The sequence below is a fragment of the Colobus angolensis genome, unplaced genomic scaffold, assembly GCF_000951035.1.
Source record: "Colobus angolensis palliatus isolate OR3802 unplaced genomic scaffold, Cang.pa_1.0 Scaffold7, whole genome shotgun sequence".
In the NCBI taxonomy this organism is placed as follows: domain Eukaryota; kingdom Metazoa; phylum Chordata; class Mammalia; order Primates; family Cercopithecidae; genus Colobus; species Colobus angolensis.
The window spans coordinates 25,918,886-25,946,298 of record NW_012120709.1 but is presented as its reverse complement, the minus strand read 5'-3'; the positions used below and the strand labels follow the sequence as shown (position 1 = coordinate 25,946,298).

At 47.5% G+C, this 27,413-nt stretch overlaps 1 protein-coding gene and 1 long non-coding RNA gene across 7 annotated transcripts in view; one reads left to right on the top strand and one right to left on the bottom strand.

The window, feature by feature from the left end:
* The window catches only part of LOC105501127, a 115,654-nt gene that overhangs the window by 73,550 nt on the left and 14,691 nt on the right, over window positions 1-27,413 (bottom strand). Inside the window, exon 2 of the long non-coding RNA XR_001000140.1 lies at window positions 25,929-26,102. This is a non-coding gene — a long non-coding RNA (uncharacterized LOC105501127). The remainder of the gene's footprint in view (window positions 1-25,928; window positions 26,103-27,413) is intronic.
* Window positions 7,430-14,158, top strand: THY1 (Thy-1 cell surface antigen). 6 transcript variants are annotated; one of them, XM_011926955.1, is made up of 4 exons: window positions 7,430-7,517; window positions 11,392-11,452; window positions 11,932-12,267; window positions 12,812-14,158. In XM_011926955.1, exons 2-4 carry the CDS (start codon window positions 11,416-11,418, stop codon window positions 12,922-12,924), a joined length of 486 nt encoding a protein of 161 aa, XP_011782345.1. In that variant the 5' UTR covers window positions 7,430-7,517; window positions 11,392-11,415; the 3' UTR covers window positions 12,925-14,158. The 6 variants fall into 6 exon arrangements, with proteins under 6 accessions (XP_011782345.1, XP_011782346.1, XP_011782341.1 ...); XM_011926956.1 differs by lacking the exon at window positions 7,430-7,517 and adding an exon at window positions 9,017-9,280 and having other exon boundaries at window positions 11,983-12,267; XM_011926951.1 differs by lacking the exon at window positions 7,430-7,517 and adding an exon at window positions 9,017-9,280 and having other exon boundaries at window positions 12,901-14,158.

The window sequence follows — 27,413 nt, the reverse complement described above, 5'->3', positions numbered from 1 at the left end:
AAAAAAAAAAAAAAAAAAGCTAACTCATTTTCTCTGTGCTGGAGAGCCTGACTCAGTCTCAGGGGGCTATCCTCACCTCTCAGACAGCCCTGTCTGGCTCTCCTTTGGCTTGGTGCACACTGAGAACAGCTGAGCTCAGCCAAACCGAAACCACAAGGTTGAAGCTGAGCAGCCCCACACCTCATGCCTGGAGTGTCCATGCCAGATGCTGCTGCCCGGCCGGAAGTCACAAGGAGGATCTCACCAGGAGGCAGGCCCAGGCCTCTACAGAAGATGCTGGCCGTCTCTCAGCCACCCTGCAAGCCACCTCCCAGGCCAGCCCCTCAGGAGAAGAAGGGACCCTGTGGCCCTCCAGCAGCTGCTGCTCATTTAAAAGCTCCTCTTTGCTTTGCAGCCTCCATCTTGTCTCCTCACTCGCTTCTCAACCCACGACTATATTAACCACGTCTTTTATTTTCTCTATTATGATGTTTTAACATCTGAGGTGACTGTTCCTCCCACGGTTAGCCAATTCGTAGAGATCAGAGATAACTCTCCCACCCAACCAGTCCAGAGTGCACGCTCCAAACGCCTCCTTTATTGACTCTCACACTCAGAGCCACCAGCCACCTGCCCTGATTGCCCAAGGCCAGGTTCCACACAACTAGGACAGCCCCTATGCCCAGAGCCCACTGCAATTATTCAACATAGCCAATTCTAAGCCTGCTCACCCTGCCTTGCCCATTTGTTCCCTTGAAAACCACAATGAAGGCTCCCGCCCATGACTGCCCCCTCCCCATGTGCCTCCTGACCGGCCAGTGCTTCCCAGTGGCTCCCACCGTGCGGCGTGCCCCCTGCTCAGGATCTATGAGTTTAACAAATCATCTTTTCAATGGAGGCCGCCTCCTGCCCTGCGGCCCTTGCCATACCTAATAATAAAAACTGTACTTTGAAACAATGACTTCAGGCCTCAGTTCCCACTCTTCTGAAACTGTCCTCACCAGGTGACCTGTTGCCAAATCTAATTGATAGGATACATTTTCATCTGTACTTCACACCGCTGACCACACCCTCACTGAACTTACCTATTCCTGTGGCTTCGTCCTCTCCTCATTATCCATCCTCTGGCTACCTCCTCAGACTCCTCAGCTGCAACCGCTCCCTTAAGTGTCAGCGCTCTTCAGGGTCCTGTCCTGGGTTCCGTTTTTTTCTAGGTCTACACATGCTCCCGGGGTGCTCATTACTACCTAATTGCCAGCAACCAGTAGTTAACCTCTCCTCTCCTCCGACCTCACTCAGCTCACGCATGAACCTCTCCATGTGCACATCCCACAGGCTCTCAAGCTCAATGGGGCCAGCACTGAATACATGATCTTTTGCACCGAAGCTGCTTCCTCCCTCTCATCCTTCAGAGCAGCCACCCCCAAAATCTGGGAGTCTTTGTGATGCCTCCCAAACACATCCAGGAAGGCACTGAACATCCCCTGACTTGGGTCTCTCCCATCTGCCCCACCTTCTCCACCTTCACTGCTCCTGACCCATCTCAGACCCTCATCCCCCTCACTGATGCAGCTCCCAGGCGCACTTCACACCTCTACCCTTGTTTCTGGGGCTCTCTCTGTCGGGAATGCCTTTCTTCCCCTTTCCAGAAAACAACCACTGCTTTCTCCCAAACCCTTCTTTGAATTCCCGCCTTCTTGCCTCATGGGCAGCACCTATGATACTTGAACGCCCTTACTCCTTAGGTTTATCCAAAAATATTTATTGTGTGACTCTACTTTGTGCCAGGAACTGGAAGCCCCAGAGCTACAGCAGTAAATAAGACGAATACGGGTCTTGACCCCAAGGAAGTGTGCATCACACTGCCCTCCTCCCCAGAAGCCACCTCCCACCTCCCTACCTGCGCGCCGAGTGCACTGCAGGGCAAAGAACCACAGGTAGGAGAGGATTCATGAGGCCCTCCAGTCACTCACCAGGCTGCCCCCACAGTAATCTTTCTTTTCTTTTTTTTTTTTTTTTTTGAGACAGAGTCTCACTCTTTTGCCAAGGCTGGAGTGCAATGGTGCGATCTCAGCTAACTACAACCTCCGCCTCCCAGGTTCAAGTGATTCTTGTGTCTCAGCCTCCTGAGTAGCTGGGACTACAGGCGCCTGTCACCTCACCTGGCTAATGTTTGTATTTTTAGTACAGATGGGGTTTCACCACATTGGCCAGGCTGGTCTCGAACTCCTGACCTCAGGTGATCTGCCCACCTCGGTCTCCCGAAGTGCTGGGATTACAGGCCTGAGCCACTGCACCCCGACCTCCCAGAGTAATCTTTCTAAAGAATACACCTACCCAGCTGTTTCACACTCTTCCTGTAAACCCATCACGATGCCTCATTATCCAAGTTCAGACAGACGAGGACTTCCTCAACTGTCTCTTCTCCATTTCTCCATTATCCATCCTCTCCCAGTCTTCACTGCCATGAGAAACCAAACTGCCTATTTTTTCCTGCCTCTGCTTTGCTTTGCTGTATTTCTGTTCCTTTGCTCACACTGCCTCCTCTGTCTTAGATCCTCTCCCCTCTCCTCACCTGGTTTCTTAGTTAGCTATTGCTCTGTCACAAATCACCCCAACTAGTAACCAAAGGCAGCTATTCTGTGGGTCAGCAGTTTGGTCAGGGAACAGCTTCGTACGGGGTTGGCTGGGCTTACTCCTGCATGTGTGGCCAGGTGACAAGCGGGCTGGACACTGGGTGATCCTGGAAAGGCTCACTCAGTGATGGGCAACTCCCAGATTGGGGTGAGGGATGGTAGCCACAGTACTTCTGTTCAGGTCTGTCCATTGTGACCAACTGGAGCTTCCTCACAGGGCCCTAGGGTCCTTGCCTAAGATGACAAGCACTCGGGAAATTGCTTGCACCACGTTTGCTGAACTTCTATGGGCCAAAACATGTCTTATGGCCAAGCCCAGAGTCAGTGTGAAAGAGGCATGACTGGCTGAGGGCATTAATGTGGCACTCTACCACAGTCTGCTCTCTACTCTTAAAGATGTGCTGTCCTCCCACTTGTGAAATACACCCATCCTTCCCAAAGCACCCAGTCATGACATCAGGCTCCAAGACCATGATCTCAAAATGTGCAGTAGGTCTGGCTGTGGCTGAGTCTCCCTGGGTACAACTCCTCAGGGGTGGCTCCTCTTCACTTAGGGACCTGTGAGCTAAAAAGACAAGACCACACACCCAATGTACAATGGTGACACAGGGACAGGATAAGTTCAATAGATACTCCCATTAAAAGGGGAGAAATGAGAGGCACAGAGCAATCACTAGTTCAAAGCAATTCTGAAATCCAGGCAGGCACATGTCGCTGGGATCCCTATGCTATAAGCAGAGAATGTTACTTGAACAGGACCCAGTTCTCCCTGGCTCTTAGTTATACTCTCCGGGCTGTTGGTTTTGCCTTCCAAGAGATCCTTCTTTTCCCTAAAAGAAAGACCTGTGTATAGGGGCCAGCTTCCTGCCCACAGAAAGTTGGAGGCCCAGAGGCTTCTTTTCATTTTGAACTGTTTCAGTTCCTTTTACTCCAAACTGGCGGAGCTTTTGCCAATACAATACTCCTTAAAACTTTATGGGTTTTCTGTGAATATTACTGGGGTCCACTTCATGCACCAAAAGTCACATACATAATTAATTTCAAAAAGATTCCACTTCAGCTATAGGACAATGCCTTTTTTTTTTTTTTTTTTTTTAATACATGGCCTTGCTCTGTTGCCCAGGCTGGGGTGCCTCACTGAAGCCTCAACCTATCAGGCTCAAGAGATCCTCCCACCTCAGCCTCCCAAGTATCTGAGACCACAGGCACGTGACACCACACCCAGTTAGTCTTTTATTTTTTGTAGAGATGAGGTCTCATTATGTTGCCCAGGCTGATCTCAAACTCCTGGGTTCAAGTGATCTTCCTGCCTTGGCCTCCCAAAGTACTGAGATTACAGGCATGAGCCACTGTGTCTGGCAAGGACAACGTCCTTAACATTCTTAGAAACTCTTCTGTTTTGTCAAGGTCTACTGAACACCATTTAAATCTCCTGGGGTCTTAACAAAGGTTGTAAAATCATACCCTTGATACCCTTTATTTAATCTTTACCTTTAGGCCAGTTCTAATTTTGAGAGACCATTGCCTGATACTGAGACTGGCAATGAGAGCGGGTTTTCTTTTCCACCTAACAAACTGAGCAGGTCCTTTTGTAGCTCAGCTCTCTTTTAATACTTTATCATGCCAACTAGAAGCACCCAAATGACACTGAGATTCTGCCTCCAGGTCCCTTTAGCCAAATCTACAAATTCATTAAGCACAACTTCTGTTGTCTAAGTTACCACGAGAAACTTTGTTTTTGCCAGTTGTTTCACCACTACCTGAGTCACCCTGTTCCAGCTACCAAAGAGTCTCTCCTTACTTGAAATTGCCTGGAGCCAGGCATGGTGGCTGCAGGTGGATAGCCAGACATTTTCCACGTTGGCTCCAAGAGTGAGTGTTCTGGCAAAAAGGATAGAAGCTATGTGGCCTTCTAAGGCCTCAGCACAGAAGTCTCTTAGCATCACATCTGTCCTACTGTATTAGCTGAAGCAGTCACAAGCCCACTGAGATTTAAGATAAGTGGACACAGATGTCACCTCTTGATGAAGGAATGTCAAAGAATTTGCGTCCACATTTTAGAATCACCACAGTAGCCTTATCTGGGTGGGTCATATCTCTTCTGTGTGGCATCACTTGGAATTACACATACCTCTGTGGTCCCATGGTAGATAAACTGGGGCCTGGCAGATCCCAAATGGTGATTGATGTAAACTGAGATAGTTTAGACTTCCTCAAGTGGCAACTGAACTCCAAAAAAGCAAGCCCCAATGTACAAACATTTCACAATGTACAAACACTTCATCACATTTGCTGATGGCCCATTGGCCAAAGTAAGGCACATGGCCAACCCCAGAATCAGTGCGGAAGGGATCACACAAAAGCATGGACACCTGGGGGGCATGACTCACTGGAGGCCATTGATGCGACAGTCTACCATATCTGGGCAGCTCCCATTTATCTTTAAAAGCTCGGTTCATGCCTGGCCTCCAAGAAGCCCTCTCTGACAGACTGGGTCATCACCTGTCCCTCCTCTGGACTCCCACAGTACCCTTTACACATCTCTACCTCTGTGTCTACCCTCTTTTTTTCTAATTATCTATGTAGCATTTCTGTTTCCCTCATTGGAACAAGTCTTTGAGGCTGTGTTCTATTGATCTTTGTATACCTAGAGCCTAGCCCCGTGCCTTGGAACATTATTGGTACCAATAATGTTTTAATTATTTGATCAATTAAACCATCCATGACTAAAGTTTTTAAAATAACTATCAAAGATTAAATTATCTCCATTGGTGTCTTCTCTCAACTTCTGCCCTGCATTCCAAGAGATAATGTTTAGTTTGCATTTGTCACATTCTTCAACCAAACATGCAGTTTTTCAGGGAGCTAACCTCACTCAGGAAGCTGACCTCGACTAGAGGTTAGGAGAGGTAGCAGAGTGTAGAGCAGTGGTTCCAAGATTTTTTAATTTCATAGACTTAGTCACATTTCCAAAGAAGTGTGAGGGTTAATAGAAAGTTGCCAATTTTCTTCTTTTTTTTTTTTTTATAAAGTAGGACATTAAAAACACACATACACACATATCAATACCACCACCTCTTCAGAAAAGTGGAAAGGTATAACCTTAGAATGAAAGTATAGGAAAGGCAGGTATATAGTCGCAATTAGTCAAAGATTAGAGCTCAATATTATGGCTGCCTTGATATCAGGGAGACCTCAAATGGCCTAATTACAAGATCCCCTCCCTACTTTGCTGATGAGGTCCCCCAGCCAAACCACTTTCCTTACTGTGGGAGCCAGGCACAATTTCTGCTTATCCCTGAGTAGTGGGCTTCAGCACCGTGCCAGCCCACAGAATTACACAAACAGCCAATCACATTCTCTTACAGGAAACAGGGATATTCCACCGTTTTGACATTACAAAGCCTGCCTCCCACAGCTCCTGGTAATCCCCGAGTGCAATTCCCATGTAGCAATCCACGGCATGCAGTGTTATCCTCCTGGGTATGAGCATATGTGACTAATACACCGCTATTGATCTCATTCGTCCAGTGTTGAGGTCATGTTGTGATCGTCCTAACTTTAGGGGGTGGGAATCTCTCCCTCATCAATAGGGTGAAGAACATAAAATCAAAAAAAGGTGATAATCTGACAGCTATGTTCAGAGTACCCCGGACTGTCCTCGTTTTACTTATTTCACCATGAACCAGGGAAATGAATCTAGCAGAGATCTGAGGGTCCGCTCTGGCAGCACTGGAGAGCACTGTACACGGAGTCAGGAGACCTAAGATCTAATAGTCCAGACCATTCTTCAAAATATTTGTCTGACCTTGACAAATCATTACCTTTCTTGGGCCTCAAGTCCCAGCTATAAAATGGTGGGGCAAGCCAGGTACAGTGGTTCCCGCCTGTAATCCCAGCATTTTGAGAGGTCAGGCGGGAGGATTACTTGAGCCCAGGAGTTCAAGATCAGCTTGGGCAACATGGTGAGATCCCAGCTCTAAAAAAAAAAAAATTAAAAATTAAAAATTAAAAAAAAAAATTTAATTAGCTGGGCATAGTGTCAAGTGCCTATGGTCCCGGCTACTCAGGAGGCGGAGGCAGGAGGATCGCTTGAGCTCAGGAGGTCAAGGCTTCAGTGAGCAGTGATTGTACCACTGCAGTCTAGCCCCAGCAACAGAGTGAGACCCTGTCTCAAAAATAAAATAAAATAAAATGTAAAAGATGGGAAAGCTGTAGCCACCTCTGTGATTCTATAAAGACAATCTGATGAAATGAGTGAATGGCTGGCAGGCCTTAGGTCATGCTAAAGGACTGTGTGTTTTTAGAAGACTTTTTATCCCCATGTGTTTCTGACTGGGACAACAGGAGATGGTGGGAGAAGAGAGATCTAAGAGATCAACAGGGCAGCCACAGTCTTCTGGCAGGAAGTCATGCCTTAGCTGGATTCCTCTAAAGCCTTGCTGCTTTCAGCACTCCGATCCTGTCCGCAGTAAATGGAGTTTTAAAATCTCTTCCCTCCCTCCACCACCTTGTGGTCTATCCCCTGACCTCAGATGTCTCATCTGAGCCATTAATTCCATCCAATCAGAGATCCTGCTTTGGCAGAAACAGAATTGCCACACCTTCTACAGTCTATACTCCCCCCCTATTCCTGAAAGCAAGGTGCTTGGGGACCCAGAAATTAGGCCAGGCCCTCATAACCTTATCAAAATAGCACCGCTAGGCCTTCCACGCAGCAACACTCAGAGACAGGGCCAAAGAGTGGGAAACGGAGCATCCAGGGTCTCAGCCAGCAGAGCCCAGATGCCTTCTGCAGTTAAGATCCCTGGACTCAGAATCAGAAAGCTGTTAAGCAGGAAGGAACACACTGCCATGAAGAGACAGAAAGAAGCCAGAGCCAGCATGTCTGGAATGCATCAGGTAGATGAATGGGAAGATGGCTGGGATGGAGTTGGAGGGAGGAGGGAAGTCAGCAGCAAGGGGCAAGGATATCCACGGCCTTAAAAAGTACCCTACAAACAAGAAGTCAGGTTAGCTCGCCTATGAAGAGGGACAGTCTTACCAGATCATGTGTTAGAGTCCCCCAGATCCTGGGGAGCATGAGAGAAGTGCAGACTCACCTGGCTCTAGTACTAGATTAAGGAGGTCCTAGGTGGGCCAGGTGGGCTGCATTTTTCATAAAATGCCCTAGAAGCCTCTGCGGTTTACCAAAGTGAATAGCTCCTTTGGACTTAACAGTCTGCAAGGCTCATTCCAGTTAGAACGTTCCATCACCCTAAATGCTGGGAAACCAAGCGAATCTCCTCCCACTTGCAAGCTTCCAACAGTGGCTTCCAGCAGTGCCACTGCAGTATCAGAAACTGCAGGGAAGGTGCCAGGGCTGACTTCCATGAAGAAATAGGAGAACAGGCAGGCAGACAGTGGAGAGGCAGGGCCAGCCCACAGAATGTCTCGACCAGAATTCATAGAGACCGGCAGGATACAAATCAATCAAATAAACGCTGGTTCAAAAAATTCACCACACCTGTGAGTGAGAGACAAGTCATCAGCACTGTCTACAAAAATGAGCCTAGGGCTTCTGGTGACATCCAGTTGGTGGGTTATCAGGAGTGCCCCAGGTGATCAGAAGCTGGCCTCCACTGAGTCCTTTCTGTGGAACTGTCTCCTCCTCTTTCCCAGAGTTCCTCTCCTCTCCCAATGGGCAGGGATGAGCAAGAGGAATGGCTCACCCTTGAGAGCCGGGGTTCCATAGCCCAGGTCAATTCTCCAGCTCTCTCACTTACCAGCCAAGACAGGAGGTGAGGATTGAGATGGGATGAACCCAGCAGGCGGCCGTGAGGTAAAGGTGGCCATGAATGTAATGTGCCCAGCACGGTGCCTGCTAACAGGCAACACTCCCTCCCTGGTCTGAAGACCAAACAAGCAGACTGTACTCAGGAAAGCCAGAAGAACCTTCCAGCTGTCTGGACCAGCAGGTACCAGCCCAGGGGCTGAAGGAGACGTGATGCTCAGAGCAAAAAGCACCCGCAGGCCCCCTGAAGGGCTGGGTGTTCTGGAATAGATGAGGGGGCGAAATGGGGCTGGGGACCAGGGACGGACAGGGTGGGTCCAGGGCCTGCCTTGCTTCCGAAGGGCTGCTCCAACATTGAAAAACACCCAACCAGCTTCCTTTCAGAAAGACTGGAATATTCCAAAACTTCTCACTGGAGTCTCCGGAGGAGGTGGGCTCCAGCTGAAAAGGAAATGCGGAGGCGTGGGCGCTCCCGGCCTGCATCCTGCACCTCTTACACTGTGGCTTTCCCACAGACTTCTGAAGAATAGGTCAGAAGAAAAGGGTTAAAGCATTAAAAGGGGAACAACCATTGAGGGGCTCAGAGAGGAGGCTAATGGTCTTTGGGCTGCCCCACCCTGATCCCCGGCCACAGGATGAGGGCCCCCTTCCGCCGCAACCTGCCACTCTCACACCAATACGGGACCGCCTTCTCTTCCTTCCCCACCCCCACCCCCACCCCACCCTGCCATCCTTTCTCCCCCCATCTCCGCCTCTGATTGGCTGAGCCCCCGGCTCCCCGCTCCCCCTCTCCTCCATCCCCGGTGAAAACTGCGGGCTCCGAGCTGGGTGCAGCAACCGGAGGCGGTGGCGCGTCTGGAGGAGGCTGCGGCAGCGGAAGACCCCAGTCCAGGTGGGAACTGGAGCCGGCAGGACCTGGGGATCGGGGACTGCCGTCAGGCGCCCATGCAAGCCCTCCCAACACTAGGCTTCGGGCCACGGTCCGAGGGCGCCCAGGGAAGAGGGCGCAGAGCTTAGGGAGGGGCCTGCTTTCCAGGCAGGGGCGGGAGTGGGATGCTACTGCAGGGAAGGGGCCGCGTCGCACCGCGACGTCTTTCGGGGAAGGCGCTCCCAGGCTTTCGCCCGCTGGGGGACGGGTGTCTGGGGCTGGGGCGCTGGAGAACAGGGAGGAAGGGCACCAAGGACAAACTGTTGGTCTACGTTCCACCCAGAAGTCCCCAAACCCAGCTGGCAGAGGTGGGGAGAGGACGAAGGATGGCGAGTGGAGGGAGTCTGCCCGGTGACCTCGCGGCGGGCTGGGTGCGGGGCACCGGAGGAGAAGGAAGCCGCAGTGCCGCAGGCGGGGACTGGGTGGAAGGCGGGCGGACGGGAGAGGGGAGAACTGGAAAAGGATGAGAGAGGGGGAAGGGGGACTCAGCTGAGAAAGGAGAGGATTGGAATACGGAAATGGAATAAGGGATAAGGGTGAGGCCCACCGGGGGCTTGAGAGAGAGGAAGAGCAGACCTTCTCTGGGTCTGGACCCGCCTGAGGACAACCTGAGGACACAAACCAGAGGAAATGAATACAGACTGAACCTCCCCAGCCGCTCTCCACCCCTCCCCTGGCTCTTCCACCCTCTCCAGCCCCAGACCCAATTCTTCCCTTTCTTGCTCTTACCACTGTTCCCCCTTCCCCTCCTAGATCCCAAGCCCGCACATCATCTCAAACAAGAGTCCTCGAATCAAAAGCCAGATGCAGACCCCCCTTCCTCCTGGATCTGGCTCAGGGCAGCAGCTCCACCCCGGGACAGAGAGAGCATTGATTGTAGCTGCAGCCGCCGCAGGATCCTAGCCTCACCCGTCAAGGGGCTGAGCGCCAGAGACCCTGAACTCGGCAAGTGGTGCACCCTGTGCACCCGGGCGCACTCAACCCAGGCAATGCCTTGCGCGCGCTCGCGGGTGCACGCCCCTTCTGTGGCCTCTCCTGGGCGAGCACTGCTCTGCGGACAGGCTGGGCTACCGGCTCCGCGTCGCCTCGCCAAGGGTTGGTTCAGCCAAGGCTGCGGAAAAAAAAAAAAAAAAAAAAAAAGACCAGACAACCTAGCCAGGGTGGCTATTGAAACTGGGCCGGAAAGCTGCAGTCCTAGGAACTCCAGAGAGCTGGACACTGGGAAGTGTCCTTGACTCACATACAATCGGAGATCACTGTGGCTTTCTCTCCTCCAGGAACACGCTTAGCCTGCGCCCTATCCAGATAGGAATAGATACTCCCTATCTGGGAGCATCCTTAGCCATGGTGGATGGTCTCTAGCCATCCTCTGGGGATGGCGAATGACTTAGGGATTTGTGGCTCACTTATATGAAGCAGTCATCACCAGATGTTGGTTGTTTTTCTTAACTCCCATCATAACCTGGTGGGTATGTAAGATTCAGAGAGATTCATTCATTCATTCACAATAAATATTTTTGGAGTGTATGCTATATGCCAGTAATCTGCAAACGGAAACTGTTTTGAGCATTGGGGATTTTCTTCTGAACAGGAAATGGGAAGTCCCTAAATGGGGAGTCTTTGTTTAACAGATACAGAGTTTTACTTTGAAAGACAGAAAGAGTTCCGGAGATGGTTAAAATAGTAATTATTATGCTTTTTGTATTTTGCCACGATTAAATTTTTTTAAAAAATAGGAAGCCCGGGCCCTCATAGGTCTTACATTACCATACACTATGTTAATGTAAGAAGAGAAAGAGTGGTAAAGTCACTTAAAGTCACCCAGCTAGTAAGTGCTCCATGGCCAAGCACAGAAACACACCATGACAGGGCTTGTTCTCCCTCCTTACTTGCTTTCCCTGAGCAGGAAAGAGCCAGTGACTGTATCATGTTCAATGAGAAGTAGGGACGAGAGGGGGGCTGGAGAGAGGGACTTAGATGTCTGCCATAGCCATTATGTCATGTTCCCAGGGACCCCCAGCCCTGGCAGTAAGTGTGGCACCCCTTGGCTGATTCCCATCCTGTTCCCAACCCAGATCCAGGACTGAGCTCCCAGAACCATGAACCCGGCCATCAGCATCGCTCTCCTGCTAACAGGTACCCGGCATGGGGCAGGGTTGGGGCTCCAGGCACCCTGTCTTCCTTCCCTCCAGAGAAGTGGCTTCTCCCTCACAGTCTCAGAAAAGCGCAGGTGACTTTTTCAGAGGGCTCTTTTCATCCCAAAGTCAGCCAATCCACCTCGCTGATACTCTGACGGCCTGAGGTGGTTTTTGGAAACACAGTTTGCTGAGCCCTGCCTCATATTGAACTAAAATCCCCAATTGAGAACCCAGAACCTGTATCAATTCCCCAAAATCTCCTGTCCTTGAAACACATTGATAAGATCCAAGGCTCAAGCAGACTTGGGAGGGAGGCTGGGGTCTGCAAAGGAGAAGTGGGATCCCTGGAGGAGGGAAAGGCACTCAGAGAGCAGACCCCAGTCCCCTCCCTGGCCAGGCCCATCTCTCCACTTCAGGTGGGTGGGAGGCCCTACGCTGTAGGCCCCTCCAATTTGAAGGAGGCACTGCTGGTGTCAGTCTTGCAGGTCTCCCGAGGGCAGAAGGTGACCAGCCTAACAGCCTGCCTAGTGGACCAGAGCCTTCGTCTGGATTGCCGCCATGAGAATACCACCAGCTCACCCATCCAGTACGAGTTCAGCCTGACCCGTGAGACAAAGAAGCACGTGCTCTTTGGCACTGTGGGGGTGCCTGAGCACACATACCGCTCCCGAACCAACTTCACCAGCAAATACAACATGAAGGTCCTCTACTTATCCGCCTTCACCAGCAAGGATGAGGGGACCTACACGTGTGCACTCCACCACTCTGGCCATTCCCCGCCCATCTCCTCCCAGAACGTCACTGTGCTCAGAGGTGAGGCAAACTCCTAAAAAGGCCAAGTGAACTGGGAGAGCGAGGCTCGGGGACAGCAGGCAGTTCCCTTGGCTGGGCTGGAAAGAATAGCTGGAAAGAATAACTCTCTCACCCTCTCCCAACTGCTGCCTGGTCAACTGGGGAACCATTGCCTTCAGTGTGAATGGGGTGAAAAGCTCAGGGCCAGTCAGACAGGCAAAGTAGTGTGGTGGATGCTTCCACCAGAACTGTGGGCAAGGCCCTTGGCCTCCCTAATCTTCCCTCTCCCCAGCGGGAAAACAGGGATGACACCACTTCCCTCAGCCAGTTTTCTTGTGATGATGTTTAGTAAGGTTTTCATAAGATGATATGTGTGCAAGAGGTAAGTAATCTGCAAACGGGAAAGATGGCTGGTTCTGTGAGGCCAGGCTGCTCCTGGTCCTAGCTAAGACGTCACACTACCTGCCTCCCAAAGGGAGTACACCCTTGCTTTGGGCCTGTGCCTTACTGAGTCCTGATCCCTCTTCTTTCCTACCCCTCCCCCGGCCCTCTTCTCTTTTGGCAGACAAACTGGTCAAGTGTGAGGGCATCAGCCTGCTGGCTCAGAATACCTCGTGGCTGCTTCTGCTCCTGCTCTCCCTCTCCCTTCTCCAGGCCACGGATTTCATGTCCCTGTGACTGGTGGGGCCCATGGAGGAGACAGGAAGCCTCAAATTCCAGTGCAGAGATCCTACTTCTCTGAGTCGGCTGACCCCCTCCCCACGGTCCCTCACACATCGAGGAAAAGTGGGGACCCCATCCCTCATCAGGAGTCCCAGTGCTGCATGCAATTATCTACCCACATCCCCGTGGCACCTCACCCTCTCCGCACACCTCTGGCTGTCTTTTTGTACTCTTTGTTCCAGAGCTGCTTCTGTCTGGTTTATTTAGGGTTTATCCTTCCTTTTCTTAGAGAGTTCGTGAAGAGGGAAGCCAGGATTGGGGACCTGATAGAGAGTGAGAGCATGTGAGGGGTAGTGGGATGGTGGGGTACCAGCCACTGGAGGGGTCATCCTTGCCCATTGGGACCAGAGACCTAGGAGAGACTTGGATGAGGAGTGGTTGGGCTGTGCCTGAACCTAGCACGGACACGGTCTGTCCTGAGAGCACTCCTCAGCAGGCATGGCTGGTGCCTGAAGACCCAGATGTGAGGGCACCACCAAGAATCTGTGGCCTACCTTGTGAGGGAGAGAACTGAGCATCTCCAGCATTCTCAGCCACAACCAAAAAAAGAAAAAAAAAAAAAGCAGCCCTCCTTACCACTGTGCAAGTTCCCCAAGGGCCTTGGGGCATGAGCCGGTGAAGATGCAGGTTTGACCAGGAAAGCAGCGCTAGTGGAGGGTTGGAGGAGGAAGTAAAGGATGAGGGTTCATCATCCCTCCCTGCCTAAGGAAGCTAAAAGCATGGGCCCGCTGCCCCTCCCTGCCTCCACCCACAGTGGAGAGGGCTACAGAGGAGGAGAAGACCCGCTCAGGCTGTCCCAAGCTCCCAAGACCTTCCAGAGCTCTGACCCACAGCCTCCAAGTCAGGTGGGGTAGAGTCCCAGAGCTGCACCGGGTTTGGCCCAAGTTTCTAAGGGAGGTACTTCCTCGCCTCGCCCATCAGTGCCAGCCCCTGCTGGCTGGTGCCTGAGCCCCTCAGACAGCCCCCTGCCCCGCAGGCCTGCCTTCTCAGGGACCTCTGCGGGGCCCGAGGCAGGCCATGGAGTGAGACCCAAGAGCTGGACACTTCTCGGGAAATGGCTTTTTCCAACCCCCAGCCCCCGCCCGGTGGTTCTTCCTGTTCTGTGACTGTGCATAGTGCCACCACAGCTTATGGCATCTCATTGAGGAAAAAGAAAACTGCACAATAAAACCAAGCCTCTGGAATCTGTCCTCGTGTCCACCTGGCCTTCGCTCCTCCAGCAGTGCCTGCCTGCCCCACTTCGCTGGGGTCTCCACAGGTGAGGCTGGGGGATGCCACCTCTTCCTCTTTCCTGACTTCTCCCCAACCACTTAGTAGCGACGCTGCCGCAGGGGCTCATGACTACACACTGGGCTTATTTTCAGAATGACCCTAATGAGACACATTTTCCCAAATAAACAAACATCCCATGTCTGCTGACTCACCTGGCCGGAACAACACGCTTACCTGCCAACACATGGGCCGAACCACATAGCCCTGGCTCTTGAATGCACAAGTGGCTTTGCGTGAACCTGCGCTAAGTTCTGCAGTCTGCTTTTAATTCTCAGCTCTGCTAGTTCTTCAGAAATGTCCCCTCCAGGCACATCCACTATTGGGAGACGCCCATGTCCTCGAGGCATCGCTTCCTAAATCCAAAAGCATCGGCAGGAGAAAGGACTGGGGACAAATACTGTCCCTTTGGGAGTAGGGAGGGAACACTGAGCCCCATCCCTGGCTCCTCCCCTAAAAGTAGAGTAAAATGGGAGCGAGCATCCTGGGATTGGGGGCTAGAGGGGGACCACAGGGCAACTGTGGGTTCCAATTGCTTTCAGAGTTAGAGGCAACCCCAAGCCAGCCTCCCTGCTTTGCCAGGGACTTTGGGGGAGGAAGGTGACAGCTGCCCAGAGGCTGACTCATCTGATAATTTAGCACCGGGTAGGATGATTGTTTCTCAGCATTTTTCTTAAAGGCCTCAGATCTAAATTATGCCACCGGCTCCCACTCTTGCTACCTCCTGTCAACCTCTCTGCCTTGCCTTCCACCCCTGTAGTTACCATGCACAAAGAGAGGAGGAGGAGCTGTCCATGTCCCAGGCTGGGAGGCTGACAGCCCCTTAGCAAGATGCTGCCAACCCAGAGCGCTCCAAAGGGAGGAACACCCCTGAGACACAGGCCCCTCTCCTTCAGCCCTGCTTGGGCTGCCAGTGCCGTGCCAAGGAAAGGCGTCTTGGTGAGAAGAGCTGCTGTGGGGGAAGGGAGATCAAATGCCAGAGAAATGTGGGGAGCACCACCCTCAGGGTAGTAAGAGAGTATGGAGGTGTTTCTGGAAGGAAATGAGTAGCACCGTGTGAAGCCTCGCACCTGTGTGACTCCTCCTATGGGGTCTTTGTCACACTCTAGTACTGTGTTCCTGAAGAGTTTAGCAGCCACACTCTTAAAAGGGTGCTGGGAGATGGCATTACCCTCTGCAGCCATGTTTAGGGGAGCAGAACCTGAGGCCCACAGTGGGTGAGGTTAGCTCAAGAAGCCACAGAGGCCACCAGAGGGCCACGGACTTCAGGAAAGAAGAGAAGAACAGAGCATCAGGCCTCACAACACAAACCTACCCAGAGCCGGGCACGGTGGCTCAGCCTGTAATCCCAGCACTTTTGGAGAAGGTGGATCGCTTGAGGTCAGGAGTTCCAGACTAGCTTCGAAACCCCATCTCTATCTCTACTAAAAATACAAAAATTAGCCAGGCATGGTGGCGTGCACCTGTAATCCCAGCTACTCAGGAGTCTGAGGCAGGAGAATCACTTGAACCCGGGAGGCGGAGGTTGCAGTAAGCCAAGATTGTGCCACTGCACTCCAGCCTGGGTGACAGAGTGAGACTCTGTGTCAAAAAAATAAAAAATAAAATAAACCTATCCGGAATGACCATGCCGAGGGCTGGCAGCCCGCAGACTTTCAGCCATAGTCCGCGACAGCCGTGGGTCCCTCTGTGGTCAAGTCAGCAGGCCTTGTGGAGGTTGTGGGGTGTCTGTGGTAACTCAGGTAATTATAGAGGGCTGGGGCCAGCCCTGGTTCCTGTGCACATGCCCCAAACCCCTCCCCATCCACTCCCTCGCCAGTCCTCACCTCTCTCCTGGGTCCCCCTTCAGCACCTAAGTCCATACCTAGGGCTGTGGAATTCCCGCTCAAGAGCAACAGAAGCCCCTCTCTGCACCCCCATTTCTGGACTGGATTGTCCACCGAGACGGGCAATGTCTACATCTCTGACATCTAGAGGCTTCCTCGGGAAGGGCATGGGGATCTCCGTGAGACATGGGGACTTTCACTGGCCAATGAAGAAATCTACACAGCATCCAAGGACCTGTGACACACATCCCTCCCGCCTCCTCAACCTGATGTCCCTCTCTGAATCTGCAGCTTTGGTGCTGTGAAGGTGTCTTTACATGTGAAAGAAAGAAATCCCAAGTCAAGAGTAAATCATCTCATTCACTGGTGAGAAAATGTTGGAGCTGGAGTCCTTCAGAGAGTCCTGGCCAGGCAAGAGGGCCATCAGCTCTCTTCTGCTCAACAGGGGCTCTCAGCCTCAGGACACTCTCAGGCCTGGAATGTCCCCAACACACTCAAGGAGAAACATGTCCTATGCAGACCCATAGGAGGCATCTTTGCCCAGCATAAGGAAGAGCTGGGGTCAGTGAGACCTGCGGATGTAGACACATCATATGGAGGGTGGTGCAGGACCAATGTAGCAGCTCCATGGAGGCCAAGTGTGACTCTGCACCAGGAAGGGGCTGTGATGGCTGGAGGTGCCCAGCAGTGCAGGCGGGGAGTGCCTGGCAGCGGGCGTGGCCAGGTGGAGGCCACCTGCCAAGTATGCAGTAAAGCAGTTTCCTGAATTTGGTGACAACATGGACTAGAGGACTCTAGTCTCTTCCCCCTTTAGGGCTTCACTTCAGTAAGTCTTAAAATTAGGGTGTGGTAGCTCACGCCTATAATCCCAGCACTTTGGGAGGCCAAGGCAGGTGGATCACTTGAGGTCAACAGTTTGAGACCATCCTGGCCAACATGGAGAAACCCTGTCTCTACTAAAAAATAAATAAACAAACAAACAAATATTAGCCAGGTGTGGTGGCACACGCCTGTAATCCCAGCTACTTGGGAGGCTGAGGCAGGAGAATCGCTTGACCCAGGAGGTAGAGGTTGTAGTGGGCCACTACACTCCAGCCTGGGTGGCAGAGTGAGATTCAGTCTCAAAAAAAAAAAAAAGGATTAGAGCTTGGTGTGGTGGCAGGCACCTGTAATCCCAACTTCTTGAGAAGCTGAGCTGGGAGGCCCCCTTGAGCCCAGAAGTTTGAGGCCATCCTAAGCAACACTGCGAGACCTTGTCTCAAAAAAATAATAAAAACAGTAATTCTTAGAAACCAACAATAAGCTGGTTGGGCTGAAATCATATATTTGTACAACAAACATTAAGCACCTAAATGCACCTGGCTCTGTGCTAAGCTATAAAAGACACAAGCCCCTGACTGAAGGGGTCCCAAGGGAGACTATGAGGAAGGGAAGTTGTGGAAGACACCAGTGCGGGTTCCCCAACATGCATTATCTTCTTACTTCTCAGCAATGGGACCCATAAACTAGAACTGAAACGTGTGATCCAGAAGAAAGACTCTATTTCCCAGTTCCACTGCAGTGAGATGGGCCTATGTGATTAAGTTCTGTCCAATGGGATATAAGCACAAAATAGTACATGTAATTTCTATGAAGGGCTCTAGAAGAGAGAAAGTGTGCCTTTCTCCCCACTTTCACCTTATGCTAGCTGGAATGTGGAGGTGATGGCTGGAACTGAAACAGCTATTTTGGACTATGAGATAGATGGAATTTGTGTGTTGCAAATGACAAAGCACAAAATAGAAGCCTGAGAAGCCTGAGTCCCTGGTGATGGTGGAGCTGTCAGGGCAGCCATGGACAACCTTTTTTAAGCGACTGTTATTTGGGCTTTTCTGCATTCATCACTAACTAAACCTAAAACTACCTTAAAAATAATCTGCAGGCCAGGCACAGTGGCTGACGCCTGTAATCTCAGCACTTTGGGAGGCTGAGGCAGGTGGATTCCTTGAGCCCAGGAGTTCAAAATCAGCCTGGGCAAGGTGGCAAAACCCCATCTCTACAAAAAAATACAAAAATTAGCTGGGCATGATGGCACCCGCCTGCAGTCCCAGCTACTTGGGTGGCTGAGGTGGGAGGATCAATTGAGCCTGGAAGGTTGAGGCTTCAGTGACCAAGATCATACCACCGCAATCCAGGGTGACAGAATGAGACTCTGTCTTCAAAAAACAAAAAAAAAAAGCTGCTACTTAACACTGCTGAATTGTACACTTAACAATGGTTAAGATAGTAATTTATGACTTTTTAACCACAACTTTTTTTAAAAAGTCAAAGGTCAAATTAATAGAAACAGAAAATAGAATGGTGGTTGCCAGGGGCTGTCGGGAGAGGGAATGGGGAGTTATTGTTTAATGGGCACAGAGTTTTGGTTTTGCAAGATGAAAACAGTTCCATGGATGGGTGGTGGCGATGGTAGCACGACATTGAGAATGTACATAATGCCACTGAACTATACACTTTTTAAAAAATAGAGATGGGGTTTTACTATGTTGCCCAGGCTGGTTTCAAACTCCTGGGCCGAAGTGATCCTCCCCCTCAGCCTCCCAAAGTGCTGGGATTGCAGGTGTAAGCCACCACACCCAGCCTGAATCGTACAGTTAAAGGTGACTGAGATGGTAAATTTTATATTCAGTATATTTTATCACAATATTAAATAAATAGAATAAGCCAAGGTACCAGGAAACTCTTTGGGGTGGTTACCTTTATCAAAACTCATCAAACTGTGCACTTAAAATAGGTGAATTTCATTGAATATAAATTACACCTTATCAAAGTGCTATGGGAACACATATGTAGGGCCCTTTTGCCAGGCAAAAGTAGCTTCCCAGAGGAGAAGCCATGAGTAAGAGGGCAAAAAGCAGTCTCTACTATTTTGTAAACTAATTGCAAAAAAAGAAATTTTATGTTATTTCTTCTATACTCTGCAAAATCAGGGAAAAGGGAGAGGAAGCCATCGTGGGTTCAGTCTGAGGACAGGCCTTAGCCCCTCTCTAGGTTAATACACAATTGCTGGTGGATATAACAGCTCTTAGAGCACACAGGCCCATCCAAAGAATCCCTGATCCAGTCAATATTTATTCAAACATTTATTAGGTGCACACTCCATGCCAGGCCTTGTGTGGGGTAATGAGAATAGAACAGTGGATGGTACAGACAACCTCTTGCCCTATAACATTTATATTCTAGTATGGGAATTGGACATTAAGCAAGTAAACCAATCAATAAATCAAATAATTATAGATTGGGATCATTTATATATAGAAGACAATAAAGAATAATAAATGACATGGCCAGGCACAGTGGTTCACGCCTGTAATCCTAGAACTTTGAGAGGCCAAGGTGGGAGGATTGCTTGAGCCCAGTAGTTTGAGACCAGCCTGGGTGACATAGTGAGACTCTGTCTCTAAAAAATAATGACAATACTAAGTGACCTATTAGTTAGGATGATGAGGGAGAGCCCAAGGGAGTGTTCTTTGAGCTGAGACTTCAAAGGTGAGAGCAAGCCAACCATTGGAAGAGCTGCAGGAAGTACAGCTAGATGGAGGGAACGTCAAGGAATGGTCCATGATGTTACTGAAGAGGCAGACAAGAGCCGGATTCAACAGGAGCCTTGGAGGTCATGGTGAAGAATTTGAATATTATTGTAAGGGTAACAGGGAAGTGTTCAAGGATGTGATCTGGTCATATTTTTAGAAGATCCCTCTTGCTGCTCTGTAGAAACATAAAGGAGAGCAACAGTTCAACAAGAAATCAGGAGGATATTGCCTTGGTCCTAAAACAGATGATAGCAACTTTGACAAAAGTTGCAGTGGTTAAGATAGACAGAAGTGGTGACTTCAAGATACATTTAGTGTTAAAACAGAGAGGACTGGGGAAATCTAAATAAGGTCTGTGGATTTTACCAGTATCAATTTCCAGTGTTGATACTGTACTCCAATTATACAAAACGTTACCATTGGGGGAAACTGGGTGAAGGGTACATGAGGCCTCTAACCTCTATACCCCAAGGGTACAGACAAGACCTGTCTGTACTATTTATGCAATTTCTTGTAAATTTATAATTTACTTTAAATATTTTTAAATATTTTAAATTTTCAACACAACCCAAAAAAAAGATGGCAAATATTTAACTCCAGAGGGAGGAGAAAAGAATGCTCATAACAAGTTAGATGGATTTACTGTGGATAATATTTATATAGTCATACTGATATAAACATTTGCTATGGTCTGAATGTTTGTGTCACCCAAAATTCAAAATTCATCTTTTGAAATCCTAACCCCCAAGGTGATGATATTTGGAGGTGGACTCTTTGGGAGGTGATTAGGTCATCAGGGTGAACCCCTAATTAATGAGATTAGTCTCCTTATAAAAGAGGCCCCACAGAGATCCCATACTCCTTCCACTACATGAGGCCACAGCAAGAACATGCTGTTTATAAATCAGAAAGTGGGCCCTCAACAGATACTAAGTCTGCGGCACCTAGATAGAGCTTAGACTTCCCAGCCTCTAGAACTCTGAGAAATAAATTTCTGTTGTTTATAAGCTGCCCAGTCTGTGGTATTTTGTCATAGCAGTATGAATGAACTAAGGTAACATTAAATAGCGATTTTAACCAAAAATTATGATGATGATATATTGGAGGATGGAAAAAGATAAAGTGTATGTATTTGGTGAAGGAGAAAATGGGCATATAAGAAAGCTAAAACCCCAGTTCCAATAGTTGAAAGTCAATAGAGGCCGGGTGTGGTGGTTCACACCTGTAATCCCAGCATTTTGAGAGGCCAAGGCAGGCGGATCACCTGAGATCAGGTGTTCGAGACCAGCCTGGCCAACGTGGTGAAACCCCCATCTTTACTAAAAATACAAAAATTAGCTGAGTGCGGTGGCAGACGCCTGTAATCCCAGTTACTCAGGAGGCTGAGGCAGGAGAACTACTTGAACCTGGGAGGTGTAGGTTGCAGTGAGCTAGATCGTGCCACTGCACTCCAGCCTAGATGACAAGAGCGAAACTCCATCTTAAAAAAAAAAAAAAAAAGTCAATAGATCATACTTAACACTGAAAAAATCAAGAAATAGTTCTATATATATAATATACTTTATATATATACTTTTATATGTTACATACTTTACATATATACACTTTATATATCTCTATGAGAGAAATGTTTAAACACAGAAGTAAATAGCAGATGAAATAGCTAGAGTTGAGAGGGTTGCTTTGGGGAGTAAGAATTTAGGATGGGATAACAGACTGCTTTTACATTATAAAACTAGTAATACTTTTTTGTCCCTATAAATGTTGTGGTTTGCTAAACAATATAAATCAAATATATCTAAATAAATACATTAAATGTTTGGGGAAAAAAAACCCTGCAGGACTTGCTTACTGGTGGTTTGGATGTTACAGGGTTGGATTGAGAGGAAGTGAGAAGGAATCTAGGATGATCCTTGGGCTCTTGCTTGAACAAGTAGATGATGATGACATTTATTGAGAAAGAAAAGCCTAGAGGAGCACTGCAGTGGGAAAGCAGATATATTAAATCTGTGATGCTCACTAGACTTCCAAATGGAAGCATCAAGAAAACAGCTGAATATCCCAGTCCTGAGCAAGAGGTAAGAAGTCCAGGCTAGAAATAAAAGTATGCTGGAAATTATTATTTGGATGGTAGACATTGACCATGGGACGAGTAAGATCATGCAGGGAGACATGACACAGGAATAATTCTATAATTTTAGGCTCAGACTAGAATCTAAGACAGTCGAATATTTAGGCTTTTGGTGGTGAAAAAGGGCCTCCCAAAGTGCTGGGATTGATTACAGGTATGAGCCACCATAGCCAGATTCAATCTACATCTTTTAAATGGGAAATTTAGTCCATTTACATTCAAGGTTATTACTTATAATAGGTGAGGACTTATTTTTGTCATTTTATTGTTTTCTAATTGTTTTGTATATTGTTTGTTCCTTACTTCCTCTCCTATTGTTTATGTCTGGAATTGAGTGGTTTTCTGTAGTGATAAGATTTGACTGCTTTCTCTTTCTTGTTTATGTATCAGTTCTACCAATTAGTTATACAGTTTTGCATGTTTTTATGATGGTGGTTATCGTCTTTTCTTCCCAATGTAAAACTCCACTGAGCATTTCTTGTACAGCTGATCCATTGGTAATGAATTCTCTGTTTTTGCTTATCTGTGAAAAATTTTATTTCTCCTTCATTTCTGAAGAATTTTACTGGGTATATATTCTTGCCTGACAGCTTTTTTCTTTCAGTACTTTGAATATACTATCCCATTCTCTCCTGGCCTATAACAGGGTTTCTTCTGGGAGAAATCCATTAGTCTAATGAGGATTCTCTTACATGTGACTTGACATTTTTCCCTTCCTGCTTTAAATTATTTCTTTGTCTTTGACTTTTGACAATGTGACTATAATGTGCTTCAGAGAGGACCTATTTGGGTTGAATCTATTTGGGGTTATTCAAGCTTCCAGCACCCGGATATCCATCTGTCTCCTAAGACTTGCAGAGTCTTTCTGCAATTATTTCATTAAATATGTTTTCCTCACCTTTTCTCTTCTCTTTTCCTTCTGAAATGCCCATACTATGAATATTTGTCCACTTAATAGTGTCCCACAAATCCTGTAGGCTTTCTCTTTTTTTTTCCGTTTTGTTTTGTCTGCCTGTGTGATTTCAAAAGACTTGTCTTCAAGTTTAGAAATTTTTCTGCTTGGGCCAGGCGCGGTAGCTCAAGCCTGTAATCCCAGCACTTTGGGAGGCCGAGACGGGCGGATCACGAAGTCAGGAGATCGAGACCATCCTGGCTAACATGGTGAAACCCCGTCTCTACTAAAAAATACAAAAAAAAAAACTAGCCGGGCAAGCTGGCAGGCGCCTGTAGTCCCAGCTACTCGGGAGGCTGAGAATGGCGTGAACCCAGGAGATGGAGCTTGCAGTGAGCCGAGATCCGGCCACTGCACTCCAGCCTGGGCGACAGAGCGAGACTCCGTCTCAAAAAAAAAAAAAAAAAAAAAAAAAAAAAAAAAAAAAAAAATTTCTGCTTGGTCTAGTCTGTTGTTAAATATATCCATTGTATTTTTTATTTCCTTCATTGAATTCTACAGCTCTAGGATTTTTATTGGACCCTTTGTTATATACTCTGTTAAATTTCTCATTCAAATCATGAATTATTTTCCTGATTTCATTGAATTGTCTATCTGTAGTCTCTTGTGTCTTACTGAATTTCTCTACGATTATTATTTCAAATTCTTTTTCTGACATTTCATATATTTCCTTATGATTGAGATCTGTACTGGAGAATTACTGTTTTCCTTTGTAGGTGACATGCCTATCAACAGATAAATGGGTCAAGAAAAACTGGTGTATATACACACAATGGAACACACTGTTTAGCCATTAGAAAAAAATTCTGAAATCCTAACTGGGCACAGTGGCTCATGCCTGTAATCTCAGCACTTTGGGAGGCCAAGGTAGGAGGATTTCTTGCATCTGGAAGTTCAAGACCAGACTAAGAAACATGAGACCTCCATCTCTACAAAAAAAAATTTAAAATTATCCAGGCATAGAGGTGCACTCCTTTAGTCCCAGCTACTTGGGAGGCTGAGGTGGGAGGATAACTTGAGACTGGGAGGTAAAGGCTGCAGTGAGCCATGACTGCACTACTGCACCCCAGCCTGGGTGACAGACCAAAAGTGTCTCAAAAAAAAAAGAAATTCTGTCGTTTGTGGCAACATAGATGAGCTTGGAGGACATTATGTTAGGTAAAATAAGCCAGGCACAGAAAGATAAGTAATGCTGTTATTATTCATATGTGGAAGCTACAAACATTAATCCTGTAGAAGTAGAGATTAGAATACTTGTTACTAGAGGCTGGGGAGGGTAGGGGAAATAGGGGAACAGCCAAAGGTTGGTTAATGGATACAGAAGTACAGTTAGACAGGAGAAATAAGTTTTAGTGTTTTATAGCACAATAGAGTGACTACAACCAACAACAATTGATTGTATTATTAAAATAGCTAGAGGAGCAGATTTTGAATGTTCTCAACACAAAGAAATGATAAATGTTTGAGGTAATGGATATGCTAATTACCCTGATTTATTACATTATATTACAAATATTACACTGTATCCCATAAATATGTACAATTATTATTTGTCAATTAAAACTAATAATAAAGGCCAAAAATAAAATATAAAAATAAATAAAAATATAAAAATCAAAATTACAAAATCATGTGCTTCCTTTTCACTAGAAAGGAATTTTCACTAGATATTAAGGTTACTAGGGGTTAAGAATTTTAGGCTGGGTATGGTGGGTCACATCTGTAATCCTAGCACTTTGGGAGGCCAAAGCAAGAGAATCACTTGAGCCCAGGAGTTTGAAATCGGCCTGGGCAACATAATGAGACTCTGTCTCTACCAAAAAAAAAATGTTTAAATAGCTGGGTGTGGTGGTGTGCACCTGTAGTCCCAGCTACTTAGGAGGCTGATGTGGAAGGATTGCTTGAGTCCAGGATATTGAGGCTGCACTTAAGCCATGATCACACCACTACACTCCAGCCTAGGTGACAGAGCAAGACCCTGTCTCTAAAAATCAAATGTTTAAGAATTCTAATTCGCTTGAGCCCAGAAGTTCAAGACCAACCTGTGCAACATAGTGAGACCCCATCTCTACAAAAAAATTTTAAAATTAGCCAGGCTTGGTGGCACATGCCTGTTGTCCCAGCTACTTAGGAGACTGAGGTGGGAAGATGGTTTGAGCCCCAGAGGCAGAGGTGCAGTGAGCCAAGATCATGCCATTGCACTCCAGCACGAGACCCTGTCTCAAAGGGGAAAAAAAAAAAAACAACAACACTTAGGCACCATGGTAAAACCCCTTTTCGACCAAAAATACAAAAAAAAAAAAAATTAGCCCAGCATGGTGGCGTACATCTGTAGTCCCAGCTACTCAGGAGGCTGCAGTAGGAGGACTACTTGAGCCCAGAAGGCAGAGGTTACAGTGAGGCAAGATCACACCATTGCACTCCCAGTCCGGGTGACAGAGACCTCATCTGAAAAAAATAAATTAATAAAAAAGAATTCTAATTAATATATGTAATAAAGACTACCAGATGTAGTAAAGATGAAAGAAAGTAACTCAGCCGGGTGTGATGGCTCAAGCCGGTAATTCTAGCACTTTGGGAGGCCAAAGCAGGTGAATCACTTAAGACCAGGAGTTCAAGACCAGCAGGGCCAACATGGCAAAACCCTCTCTCTACTAAAAACAGAAAAAAAAATTAGCTGGGTGCGGTGGCACACACCTGTAATCCCAGCTACTTGGGAGGCTGAGGGACAAGAATCATTTGAACCTGAGAGGCAGAGCCTGCAGTGAACTGCTTAGATTGAACCACTGAATTCCAGCCTGGGTGACAATGGAAGACTCTGTATCAAAAAAAAAAAAAAAAAAGAAGAAGAAGAAGAAAGAAAGAAAACAACTGTATATAAAAAATGTACTTTAAAAGTAGGTGTGTTTTTAGCAGGAAAAAGTATGTACGGAATGTGTTTCCTTTAAAGGAAAAAGAGAATGGTGTTATCTTGAAAACAAGATGATTATTCCAGAATAATAAAGAAGAAAACAAGTAAGACACAAACTGAACAAATAGAGAGAGTTGTAAAAGATCTGCAAGAAAGGGCATATTGAGGAAGAGCAAGATGGCAGGAGACTCCACTAATTGTCCCCTCCTCCCTGGCAAGGATACCAATTTAACAACTATCTACACACACAAAAAAGCACCTTCATTAGAACTAAAAATCAGGTGAGCACTCATAGTACCTGGATTTAACTTCATATTGCTGAAAGAAGGGCTGAACAGGTAGGAAAAACAGTCTTAAATCACTGACGCCATCCCTCCATCCCCCAGCAGCAGCAGCATGGTGTGGAGAGTGTTCCTGTGCACTGGGGAGAGGGAGAGCACAGCAATTTTGAAGTACCTAACTCCGTGGTGCCCTGTTATAGCAGAAGACAAAACCAGACCAAACTCAGTTAATGCCCACCCATGGGGGGAGCATTTAAAGCAGCCCTAGCCAGAGGGGAATTGCCAATCCCAGCAGTGTGAACTTGAGTCCCTGCAAGCCTCGCCACAATGGGCTAAAGTGCTCTGGGGCTCTAAAGAAACGTGAAAGGGAGTCTAGGCCACAAGGACTGCAACTCCTAGGCGAGTCCTAGTGCTGAACTGAGCCCAAAGTCATTGGACTGCGGAGACACACCAGTTACTGAGACATCAGCTGGGGTGGCTAAGGGAGTGTTGATATCAGGCAGTTTTAAAAAACTAAAGTGGATGGATACAAAGTCAGTAAAGCCCCTTGGATATTACCAAAGCTCTGACTAAAATATCATATTTTAAAACTTACATAGAATTAATACCTGTGTTGCATTTATATAAACAGATCTACCTTAATGAAACTAGACTTATTTTGTTAAAAAAATTTAACTGTGACTATTTTTTATAAAAATGAGTGTGACTATTAAAAAGACTACATTTCAATAGAAAACTGTAGAGCACCAATTACCAAATTTTAATCCTGTTTAAGATTTGTTATCCATCTATAAACTGGATTGAATCCTGAAGTTCTCTAGTTTCATTAAAAACTAAAACTGCCCTTTTCTCAAGTCCTAAAAGCTGAAACTGAATGACTTCAAACTTCAGAAAAAATCACTGCAACAGACCATGTAGAGACAACCTTTATGCCTGCTGCTACATGAGTTCACCAGAACACCACCTGATGATACAACCAGCTCTCAAATGCCATCTCCATTCCACCATCTAGATACTTCAAACTCAAATCTACAAATCTTGACCCTCCAGACACAAAGACTAAGGTCATAATTTGCTCCAAATATTAATCTTTGTTTTTCCTTTGTTTTCATAGAATAATAACTTGAATTCTCGAGCAATATAATCTGAAAGAACAATTTAGCCTCAGAAGTACTCCAAAACAGAAGTGCTTGACACCTCACAGTTTAACAAAGAAGAGCTTGTGCTTTTATTGATTTAAAAAAAGTTTTACCAGGGATGGTGGCTCACACTTACAATGCAGCACTTTGGGAGGCCAAGGTGGGCAGATCATTTGAGCCTAGAGCTTTGAGACCAGGCTGGGCACCGTGGTGAAACCCCATCTCCAAAAAAAATACAAAAATTAGCCAGGTGTGGTGGCACATGCCTGTAATCCTAGCTACTTGGGAGGCTGAGGTGGGAGGATCCCTTGTGCCTAGGAGGTCAAGGCTGCAATGAGCCTTGATTGCACCACTGCACTCTAG